Genomic DNA, 12519 nt, shown 5'->3' with positions numbered 1-12519 from the left:
ATAAACTCTGTACTGTCACCATGGTGACAGGTCAGACTGAAAGTTATCAACATCACAGCAGGGGTACGGCTGCACACTCTGCAGCCGTACCCCTACTCACCTACGCCATAATCTGAATACTTACATATACATATGGGGATGTTCGCTGACCACTGATTGTTGTCTTGGCAGGAGATGGTTTTCTCTCCAATCAGCTCGAAGCCAAACTGGCACTCAAACCTCAGGATTCCTCCGTTTGAGAAGCTGTCTCCTTCTCTTATGCCATAGAGAGGAGTTCCAGGGTCCCCACAACTCTCTTTGTCTATTTCTGTAAAGACACAGGAGACATTTAGCATCTGAGCTCCACTGATGTCCAAAAACAAAACACGCATCAATAAGCCCAACTGTTAAGACCGGTGACATGTTGGGGCGCCCCTATAGCTCAGTTGGTACGATGTGCGCAGGTTCGACTCCCACCTGCATGTCGCCCCCTCTCTCTGCCCCCTTTCCTATCATACCTTCAGCTGTCTCTATGATAAAGGCTAGAAAAGCCCCAAAAAATAATAATAATGATAATAAAAAAAAAGACTGGTGACATGTTCTTTCATTAACATGAGCATTTATTTTGAGTCTATCCCACATATTTAATGTCCTGCTGCCATTAATACTCACTGGAGCACCAAATCTGTATTAATCCACAGCAGAAAATAGTCCCCCACAAATGTGCTAATAACTCCTGTTTGCTAACAAAAATACAGCATCTGCTTGATTTAAGAAATGTTTGAGAAGAGCACACAGACACACACATATATGCACATATACATGGAGCTGAGTCTCACAGGCTGAAGAATTTAGAAAGTACTGAGAGATGGACTAACACATCCCTATTTTTGTTCTTTTATGGGATTTTTTTTTTTTTTTTTTTTACAGAAAGAACAAATAAAGGATATTGCCAGCCTTATCCTTTATCCTTTACATGGATCTTGATCTAACCCAATTACTGGAGCAACTTAGTATTTGGTACGTCAATGTCTCAGCCACCACATGATTTCTCACACACATAAGGTAGGCATAATAATATACATGGTATATAATAAAAACAGTAAAGCAGCTTCTTCACAACTAAAAACACCAGCGTGAAGGTGGATTATATTGTAAGAGTAACACTATCAGGCAATGACGCAAGGTCAGAGATAACACAGAAAATATGTTCTGCTGTGCTGCTAATTGGCACGTACCCTCATGAACCTGAGGTGCTGTATTCACAGTAGTTACGACTTAGTTCTTCTCATTCAAAAACTGTCACCGTCAGGAGTTTCCCTTTGTGTTTCTGTACTGTTACCGTGTGTTCAAAGTGGAAGTGAGGTGTAGGAAAGCAGCTGGAGCCACATGGATTGCTGTTATTACACCTGTTTTAGCTCACATCTGTCCTCTGTCATTTCAGCAAAAGAGAATGATATCTGTTACTCAAAGCAGTGTCGAGCTGTAACGGCCTCCACAGTCACCATGCAGAGTTTAATACTCAGTGGTCATCTCTCCCTGCTGTGAACCACGATGTCATGCTACAGGAGCTCATCATCCGTTTTGACCAGATATACTCTCAACTGGAATCACAAGTAAGTCTGTATTCATCTCCTTCTGTGGTTCTCGACAAGTATTCATGACGCCTCTTTTTTCCACATTCGGCCTGAGCGTAAGGTTGGATGGATCCCTCTTTGATTCTACATAAAGGTGCCACTGTGTCACCATAATTCTCTTTAACATTTTGTGTATGGTATATCTGGAAATATACCCTGTATTTCCCCAGCCTTCCTCTCCTTTATTCCCCTGCTCTCCACTCCCATTTTCGGTGTTATTTACAGGAGTGGTCCATGGCGGGAAGCGAAGGTGTGTGCTTTGTGTGTGTGTGTTCCACGGTTAGTATACCTGAGTGTGTGTGCGCTTGTGCGCGTATCTGAGTGCGTGTTTGTGATGTATTGCATTAATTTCCATCATGACATCGTCTTTATGAGACTCGCAGACTCAACCAATCACAACCTGCCTAACACACATGCTTGTGCGTGAACACACGCGCACTTTGCAGGAGAATAGAGAACAAATTGCTTTGGAGAGAAAACGGGCATACTTTCGGAACATTCCTATACTACTCACACGCGCACGCACGCGCACGCACGCACGCACGCACGCACGCACGCACGCACACACACACACACACACACACACACACAAATACTGTACATGTACATGAACCACTCACACACACGCACATAAACAGAGCCACACGTCTCTCCCTTAGCATCACATACAGGGATACACACATTTCTGTCTCCCACATGCACATACACACACGAATAATCCTATTGTGTTTGTAATAACATGGCTGACAGATGCACAAAGGGGATTAGGCCCCTTAAAGTGTATGTGTGTGTGTGTGTTTGTGTGAGTGAATGTGTATGCTCGTGAGTGCAACTTCAATATTATGTTTGTGATTGCACATTGAGCCCCATCCCAGTCTGTTCTGTAATACTCCATCATGCTCACGCCACAATGTCCATGGGAATACACATATATGCACCCAAACACCATAAACTCCATACAAACAAACACACACATACACAAAAAAGGAGTGTAAATGCACTACCGTTAAAGATCTGAGAGAGTAAGGTAATAGATTTCGGGGGGATAATGAGATTGGAGGGAAAAAGCTTATTGGCTGTTTCTCTTTTGTGACCACTGTGAAATTGATTTCACGGCTAGGTTGCTAATAGTAATCGAATGCTGAATGTATGGTCGTATAGTTGCATGCATAGTCTAATGTTTGTCATATGCTATAAACTGCTGCAAGTTCTGGCTGTTGCCGTACTTTATTTGTGATTTGCGTATCCCTCGCCAGCGTCTCCGGAACAAAAGCGAGATGCATTCAACGCATGAAACCACATAAAATAATAATCTGAGGTAGCTGTAATAGCCACGGAAGAGGAGGGCTTGAATGGAAAGTCTTATGCACACTCAAGCAGGTTTGCAGTGAGAGGAATAAATGAGAAATTCAGCCTGCCTAATTAGCTTCTGGTTGTCTGAATGTGTGACCTAAAGGGAGAGACTCAAATTGACTTGTTCACACTGTAGACATCAGTGAGGACGGTCTGTTGAATGAAAATGATCTCATTTATTACACTCACAATACTGACATTTTTTCCGCCTCTCTCAGGTTCCACACCAGGCCGCTGAGGAGCTTTTGAGGATTGATTTGATATGAGATGTGTGTATAAGAAAGACATCAATTTTCTGTTCTCATTAAAACACACAATCTTTGTCAGCTCTTGCTACATAACGCGCACAAAATGTTTTTTGTGCTCGCTGGCGTAACTCCCACATACCTGTAACTCTCTCTAAATTGGACTTCAGGATCACAGATAATAATTGGGCTGTTTTCTTTGATCTGGACACATCACCGGGCAGAAATACATCACTCCAGACTGCAGTAAAAACGCCTCAACTCCAGGCCCAGACTCTGTCTCATGACCCCGTAATAGCCTTGTGATTTCAACATAATCAGTGGATTTCAGGATGTGCCTGTCCTCAATGACATTCCTGCAATCTGTGTACAGAGAGTGCAGGTGAGAAAACAAGGCACCTGCATCTTGCAAGCAGTGTGGCCATTTTTGTTCTTCTACGATGTTAATTCCTCCCCGTGTCTGACAACATGTTAGAAACTCTGAATAAACATCTGACCAAACATCAGTGAACGCACCGTTGCCTTAGTACACAGTGTTCTATCAAAACAAGGGTCAGAGCATGCCAAGACTAAACTTGAGAAAGTTCAGCTTTTTTCAAATACTTATGCTCCTGCTTATAGTGAAACCAAAGAGCCTAATGAGCTCCAAACCATCTGGAGCTGCTTCTTGATGAGCCTTCCAAATGACTTCGTGACTAACGAGGGCCAAAATGGCATCTCATATGTTCTAAGTAAGTACAACATTGCTTAGTCAATCCCTGTCCGTTTATTCCATTTTAGTATTCAGGAGATGGGGAATTTTGAATCCTGGAATCAGGATAGTTCACTGCGCTCGCTAGCTAGCCATACGTGATTTGAAATGTATAGAACACACTATTAAACCCTAATGAGAGGGTTTTGTTTTGTTTTTTTTACAATGGATTTGGACTGAATGAGCTGCAGCACAGACACAGCATTTCAATATCAGGAACACTGGTGGCTACATGAGGAGTGAACATTACATGAGTCAATAATTCATGACTAGAAAATGAATGCTGTCCACAGTTCTGTGATGAAGTAAGGCCTGCTCGTCACAGGTTACCTCTGAAGCACACATGCATGTGGGTACACACACACACACAACCAAAAAAGGGTCCAGCTTTGGCTCACTACCCCAATACTGAGGTGATTGACTGTAAAATTGAGCCACATTTCTGGTTATGTTTTGAATGAATATTTCATGAATTCATATTTCATAGTGTTTCGGCCGCTCTAAATGAAATGCCGTTTAGTGCTGTGTGATTAACAGGCTCCTGCACGCTACCTGGACAGTGCTGCAACCAGATTGAGATCCTGCGGGACCCAGCACAAATCTAACGGGTGCAGGAATTATTTACAATAATGCTGGTTGGAACGTGGCGCTGGGCGCGTTATTAAATTTCATATATGAAAATATGAGATGCTGTTGTTATTGAGCTTTTGAATGCTCTGTCCTTCACACAAGTGTTCAAATATGATCCCAAATAATGTTGAGGTGCAGTTCTGTTTTCCCCTCTTCACTGAAGTTTGCTTCCTCCATTTAAGCCATGGAGTCGTGTTCCACACACAGAAGCATATGGCTGCACAAATGCAGGGAAACATGAAAACACAGACATTGTGGTCTCTCTATACCTCTCAGCACACACGTACACACACACTCTAGATCCATCAAATCAGGGGTCAGCTGTGCTGTAAAAATCCACCTTGACATCTTTCCCTCCTATAAAATACATCACATATTAAAAACCATAAAAAGCAGATGAAAAATCTAAAATAAAATCTCAAAAGTAAGAGCTGACATGATGACATGGCGATGGGATCCTGATGAAGAGGAAAAAAAGCAGGAAACATTCAAATTCAGGAATTTTATTTTTGCCTCTCCGGGGAAGACGCCGTGATATCATGTGTTTAATGCATGAGCCTTAGCTGCAGAGTAATGGCACGTACACTAATAGCATGCTAGGAGATAAACCTAGCAACATCTAGCATGTGGAGCAAACTAGATAAACAGCATTTGTCATGAGATTAACACATGTACCATCTAGCCCTCTTTTAGACCTGGCTGTGAAGCAGGCACTTGATGTTTATGCTGCACTTTGTAGTCTCCTAGCACAGTGTTACATAACACAGGATGATGGGATAATGCTGGAATGATGCACTTAAAAAACGCCGGAGCTCGAGGGAATGACTCATCGCCGGAAACAAATTCTCAAAATCACCATTCACATGTGTCTCGGTAAAAATAGATGAGAGGTGAGGCAAATATTTGCGGTTGTTATTCTATCATTTAAGGCCACCATATTGGGAAAAAAATGCTCAAATGGAATTATTTATCTATGTAGACATATGCTTAGCAGGCAGGTTTATACCAAAAAATACATGTTTTTATCAGTTTGTAACGCAGGATTGCACAGTAAAACACAAACTGCAGCCTTTTCACATACATAAATAACCACCTGGCTGGCATTTTAACATGAAAGACTCGACATCTCGGATACACTGTCCATCAGCTTTGACTATGATATATATTGTATTAATGTATGAACTACAAATATAGTATAGCATGTTTCTAACTTCTGACATCAATCATCCAGTTCTGACCAGTCCTGACTGGTCTGAAGATGGCCTTTATGTGTTGTTAGTAAAAGCTCATTCCTGGCTTCACAAAAGACACATCACACACCACGTGACAGCTGAGTCTGATGTACAGGTGCCACATCCACGGTCGAAATGTGGCCTGAGTGAGCAGCAGGTGAGTGAGGGCAAATGAGCACCTGTGCCTGCTTCAATTGGCAGGAATCAGCTGCTGCTCCTAAGTGGAACAGAAGGTTTACTCTGTGTGGAGCATTGGATCCTGCATCAATCCAACTGGCAGCCGCCGCATTTGAATAATCATCAAATGTATTATTAAAACCCCATTCTGCGGCGGCCCTTAAAATCCCAAAAGTAAGATGAGCTAAAACACTGCTGAGGGCCCTCAGAGATCTTTGCAAACAACGTGGACAGGCTTTACCAAATCACTAGGTTCAAAGAAATGAAGAACTGAAAAAGGTGGAATCTGTACAGCCACATGCCAAAACTCCTTTCTGACTCAGAGTATGACTGGCAAAGTTAATAATACATTACTTTATGAGATGGACTTTATTCAGAAAGCTTCATCTGAGAGTAGGACAGGCCCTGCTGCATCCACTCCAAGAAAGTTCAGTACATTTCTTCTTCTTGCTGTGTATTTTATGAATATATATCATTTTATTAAATAATACATGTACAGAAATATACCTGAGATACACATTCAAATCTTATTGAGAAACCTCACTGTGGTGGTGTCTATTTTCAAACCGACCGAAAGCCATTTTTAAGCGGATTTCATTCTGTAAATACACGCGGAGAAACCCTGACATGCATCCACGCACTCAGCTGTTCATCTGTTTAATTTCAGAGAAAATTAAATCAGTCAGACGCTGTTTTACTGTCGCTGAACTGAAAAAATAAAGCAAATTCAAGGTAAATATTATGCTTTGAAAATGCTCATACTCTAGGTATCGTATAACACATGGATATATTACGTTCTAAAACCTCAATGACGCCTCTTTATGCTTGTGCTGACTGATGTATAAGCTTATGATCAATTCATTTATTCATAGAGTGGAGAGAGACTCTGAAACTTTAATGTAAATGATGTCAATAATGTTGCAGTGCTCCCTTAAATCTATAGCTGTGACACGCTGTGAGTCGGGGTAGACTGAAAGATTGCTGTACAGGCAGTCTGGACTGCTCTGTGTGTGTGTTTGTGTTTGTGTGTGTGTGTGTGTGTGTGTGTGTGTGTGTGTGTGTGTGTGTGTGTGTGTGTGTGTGTGTGTGTGTGTGTGATTTGTATGCCTAGCAACAGGGAGTGGAGTCAAAGTGTTGCAAGGTTGGTGACCTTGGCTTTAATAATAGATGAATGGTGACAAGAGAAGAGAAGAGAGAGAGAGAGAGAGAGAGGGAGAGAGAGAGAGAGAGAGAGAGAGAGAGAGAGAGAGAGAGAGAGAGAGAGAGAGAGAGAGAGAGAGAGAGAGAGAGAGAGAGAGAGAGAGAGAGAGAGAGAGAGAGAGAGAGAGAGAGAGAGAGAGAGAGAGAAGCAGGACTGGTCAAAGACAACACAAAAAAAGAGGTGTGTTCTGATACAGGAAATTGGTTGAAAGGGAGACGCGAAGAAACCAAACAACAGTGCATTAAACAGCAACTGACAGAGAAAATGTTGTGCTTTTCTGAAGAAGGGAAAGAGAGAGAGAGAGAGAGAGAGAGAGAGAGAGAGAGAGAGAGAGAGAGAGAGAGAGAGAGAGAGAGAAATGGGGGATAGAGAGAGGGCTAATGAGGAAAAATGAGACAGATGGAGAGACAGACAGAGGGAAGGGAAGAGAGGGTGAATGTGTGGAGTGAAAGAGGTGAGTGACTTGTTGGTGGAGCTTCGTTGGCTCACTGATGGAGGACCTGTCACACGCACGCACGCACGCACGCACGCACGCACGCACGCACGCACGCACATAGATTGTGCAGTGCATCGGTGACTTTGCAGCAAGGCTAGAGTTACTGATAATGTTTATATTTCATAGCCAAGGTCTGCGGGATGCGGCTTTAGGAATACACACACACACACACACACACACAGACAAACAGTGTCTTTTTCAAAAACACACATGCATCTCACACAGCCGCTCGCTAAAGCCACAGGCACCGCCAAGTAAATCTTGTGGGTGATGGAGGCAGCGCTCAGAGACAAACACATTTATCTCGCTCTTACTGTTGTGGACCTTCTCAGGTCATGTTGGTTTAAGTGAGAAAGTCCAATTTAAGGATATACATGTACATTTCTGTACTGAAGTGTCCTGTTACTCATCAGCTGACACATAGTTTTAAACCATTATATCTATGATGAGCTAATATCGGCTGGAAAAATCATCCAGGCAATCTAATGAACCTACACACCATTTGCTGCCATTTCATTATGCTTGTTGGATAAACATGGGATAAATGTGGCCTCCATTGTTAAAAGTACATAGAATATACTTGCTGCAGTGAGTATAGACAGCTAAATCCCTGCAAATAAGAGAACATCAGACCGTCATGCTCGCACAATGGAGTATTAATGCGTGGATGCACTTAAGTGGTGGGTCTCTCCATTAATTTTTCTATCGATCTCTTTGGGGAAATTACTCCAGGGGAATGAATGAGGATAAGTGCAGCTATTGTGCAGCCTTTTAGCAGATGCCTGTTATGATTTCAAGACGGTTTGACACCCTGGAAATTTTTAAATATGCAGTTCTTAATCTAATCATGTTCGAAGCTGCTGCATGGAGCAGATCATGGCTCAAACAGACACTGCAAAACAAATCAAACATGAGGACCGTATTGTTAGACTACAGGACTGTATTTGAAACAACTTTATACACGACAGAATCAAAGTGTGCATAACATGCTGTGGAATTTAAAACTGCACTGTACAACAATAGTAAAAACCTTTAATTCAACTGGACGGTGTTCTTTTAATCAACATTTAGACGCATTTATCTTTTGAACTCAAAGAGTATAAAAAAAACTTCAAAACAACATGGATCGTTGTCCCACCAGCTTTGGAACTTCGTGCATCACCACACTCAGCACTGCGAGCTCGTTATGACAGTAAATCCACAGATGATGCACCCAAACGAGGCACACAAAGTTCATTTCTGCCGCACAGCTCACCTCTCTGCGTTTCATGGACTGTAATCAAATTCACATTACATATCAAATAGAGACCTTTGGAAAGGTTATTTTTTTTTAGTATGGCAGGGGGTTGCATTGACAAAACAGATGAAAACAGCTTTTAATTGATATTCAGATAAAGGTCAGGTGTTGGTTGAAAAACATTTGTTTTTAAGATAAATAAAGCAGAATAATTATCCTGACAGTTGAAAAACATGCCCAGAAATATACTCTATAGTTATAAAATAACTTTTAGAAGAATTTGCATTTTCCACGTGAAAGATCGAAGTGAAACGAGCTGATGATGGTTAATCCTTCACACAGAAATCTGACCTGATGTTCGTCTCAACACGAGGGATGTGCATGATCAGTTGACTAGTCGATTACATGTCGCTTCTCTCATGAGAAAGTACCAGAAACACTAATGGATTTAACTTATTTTTGCTATTTTGTTATTGCTGTTAATACACATCTAAATTAGAGGAAACTGTGCTCATAATGCACAGCAGGGTTCCCGGTAATTACTGTTACCTCCGGTCACATTTGCAGGTGAGAATAATTTGAGTTAGATGTGAAAATATTCCGTCTCTACACGCTGTTTTCTCCCATCATCTGCAAACCAAACCGTCTGAGATGCTCGACTGATTGAGGGTGACCTGTGATGATCTGTGGACCTTCAGTGGTTGAAGACAAGGCAGCATTTGCTGCAATGCTCAATTCCATAATGTACAAACAACACACAGACATACACGTGCCCATCCGTTGCAAGAACAGAAATGAATGAAAGAATCAGTGTTACTCCATTCGTTAGTGCAAGCATGTTGTCAAATAAACAGAATCTATTTGCATTTTCCAATGAGTTTATATTTAAAGAGAGACTATGTGGGTATAATGGAGAGACTCCACTGTGGTCAAAAGTGTTACATGACAATGGTACAATGAATTACCCTTCATTCCACAAGACTTTGTTCAGTCCTTTGCTTTACAGACATTATTCATCACCACCTGAGCTCATCTCTCCTGACTTTCTTGTTTTATCGTAGTGATAAATCACTGAAATGTTTGTCTGTGACATGTTAAATCATACCATAACAGTAACAAAATTAGAGACAGACAGAGAGAGAGAGAGAGAGAGAGAGAGAGAGAGAGAGAGAGAGAGAGAGAGAGAAAGAGAGTCAGTGGAGTCAGTGTATTTAGTTGTAATGTAAGACAAACAGCTTTATCTTAAGTTTCTCCCAGGAGCAGAAGTGGGCTGTGAAGCCATGCTGGTGTAGTGTTTGCATGAGGTGCTGCAACCTCTGAGTTTATAAAGTGACACTCTCTGGCCCTAAAAGCATTTTTTTCCATATACAATCACTGGAAAAGGAGCGGCTGTAAAATGGTGAATACATTTTTGTGTCAGAAACTCGATATGACTCTTCTCATGATCAGAATTTGATCACCCATAACAGGAGGGTAGCTGGCTTGGACCTGTATCCTCTCATCAGGCTCAGCTGGAGGAGGATTTTACAGTGCACTTTAAGTGCCAGGAGAAAAAGCCATAGAGGCTTTTTGCCACATGTACCCAGTGAGCTACTTTCATCAGAATGGCTGGAGTGCCGTCTTTGAACACACTATCCAGCTCTCCTTAATACATCCATGGTCATACCAGACCAGGTAAAAGCCTAGAGTGTATTGAATTGAATTGAACATAAGGAGGAGGCTCCATGGCCAACAAAAACATCATTTCTGAGGATAAATTTTACCCAAAAACTTTTCCCAGCCCCTTCACACACATCATGTATAATTCGTCTACTTTTTCTTCTGACACAAGCTTATTTCTTACCTTTGTAGTTGATCTTAAAACCTATTGATCCGACACTCTCATCTGACTGCAGGTGCAGCCACATCTGGTGGGTCATGCTGACTATCAGGTCAGGGACAAAGCTACCTGACAGGCTGGGGCATAAAACACAGTACAATTAAATCATTCTCACCACAATCACCATTAGAAAAAAAGCATAATTTTCATCACTACAATCACAGCCATAATCAAATTCTCAAGCGCTGCTTTGAGTGTGAACAAATTACAGAAGCATACTGCGCGGGAGTCGAATGCTTTGGTTTGCTTTGCTTTGGTTTTGCAGAACGCTCCCGCAGGAAAGCAAATTGCTCACACTACATTCACACTTCCCGGCGTGTTTTTTTTTTTTTTTTTTTCGTCAGCCAGCGGCTTTTAGGCATGAAAGTTAACAGTGACCGACTCCAAAGTGAATTGCAATCATCCACTTTGTAAAGACTCTGCATCTGCTATCCTTTTGGGCACTGCAGACAGAGACTTCTCAAAAAATGAAAAATAAAAAAAGAAATCAGGAACAATTCATCTTTTTTAGCAGAGCATACATAATGCAGACTGCTGTCTTACAATCCGACTAATTGCGAAAAAAGAAGACGGAAAAGTTAAAGCTTGCTGGCAGCTCAAAGCTGTACATCAACAACAAGAATAGAAATGAACCAAGTACAAGAAGACAGTTTGGTCGTAGCTGTTACTCTTATCATTCAGGCTCTGTTGTGGAGCGTTCGACAGACAATAGTGCTGCTGCTAACAGGAAAACATTCATTTGGTGAAGCTGTTTTGTTGCCATATTCTGTCTGCTACAAACATGATCTGCATGTATCTCATTGTAATTTGTCGTTAAACATATCGGTCATACTTCTTGGCCTCTGAAACCTTTTTTTTTTAAGCAGCTACTACACTAAACTGCCGCCACTCATGCTGGCATTAATAGAGATAAGATACAGTGTGGGATTTCACACCTCAGACTTTTAGATGAATAATGTAGTGAAGTCAAGTTTTTATATTTATAAAGATTTCATTTGGTTAATAAATGGGAATATGTTAAAGGACAGTGTAATACTTACACCTGTAGTATGGTTGTAGGATCTCCCACCTCTCCTCCATCTCCTATGGTCAGAGTATCGTAGGCGATCTCCAGGTCAAACTCTTCAAAGTTGATCTGGATTACCTGAAGTACATAGAGAAAAACACGGACACGTATGCCGGTCAGTTTAAAACGACTTCCTCTAGTAAATCCAAAGGCACAAGAAGAAGAAGAAGAAGAAGAAGAAGAAGATCCTGAAAACAGAAACATCAGAGACCTCAGAACTCTACAGTATATTCACTGATCTCAGTTTAAGAGCTGCAGAACTGAGCCATGATATCTACAAGTATTAGCGCTGCTGCAAGGAAAACAAACTTTTTCTTGTAAAATTACAACTTTTCATAAAAATTACAACTTTATTTCCCGCATGCAACATTTTTTCTGCTAAAAATAGTTAGATTTTTCTCACAGCAGTCCCAACAGATGTTGCATTTTCTCAACAGGAGCTCTGAACATGCAGGTTTAACAGACTGAGGTAAAACACACTCATACCATTGAGTATAGATACTACAAAAAAACAGCAATTGAAATAAAAAAAAAAGAAAATTTGCAATGCCATAACTACTGTCTATCCAAACCATACAACACCACTGACCCCAAGCATAACCAGCACGTGCTCCACAGCTGTTTAAATTTTCACCT

General features: G+C 41.4%; 2 protein-coding genes across 2 annotated transcripts in view; one reads left to right on the top strand and one right to left on the bottom strand.

The window, feature by feature from the left end:
* csmd3b (CUB and Sushi multiple domains 3b) overlaps positions 1 to 12519 on the bottom strand; it is a 324934-nt gene that overhangs the window by 85745 nt on the left and 226670 nt on the right. The window contains exons 12-14 of the mRNA XM_070985476.1: positions 11858 to 11961; positions 10782 to 10894; positions 125 to 307 (exon numbers count right to left, since the gene is read on the bottom strand). Coding sequence (XP_070841577.1) covers positions 125 to 307; positions 10782 to 10894; positions 11858 to 11961 — 400 coding nt within the window. The remainder of the gene's footprint in view (positions 1 to 124; positions 308 to 10781; positions 10895 to 11857; positions 11962 to 12519) is intronic.
* The window catches only part of LOC139346420 (zinc finger protein 516-like), a 372274-nt gene that overhangs the window by 321473 nt on the left and 38282 nt on the right, over positions 1 to 12519 (top strand). The window lies entirely within an intron of this gene.

Source organism: Chaetodon trifascialis, chromosome 17 (genome assembly GCF_039877785.1).
Source record: "Chaetodon trifascialis isolate fChaTrf1 chromosome 17, fChaTrf1.hap1, whole genome shotgun sequence".
In the NCBI taxonomy this organism is placed as follows: Eukaryota; Metazoa; Chordata; class Actinopteri; order Chaetodontiformes; family Chaetodontidae; genus Chaetodon; species Chaetodon trifascialis.
Note: the sequence above shows the minus strand (reverse complement) of the source record. Positions and strands in the feature narration are given on the sequence as shown.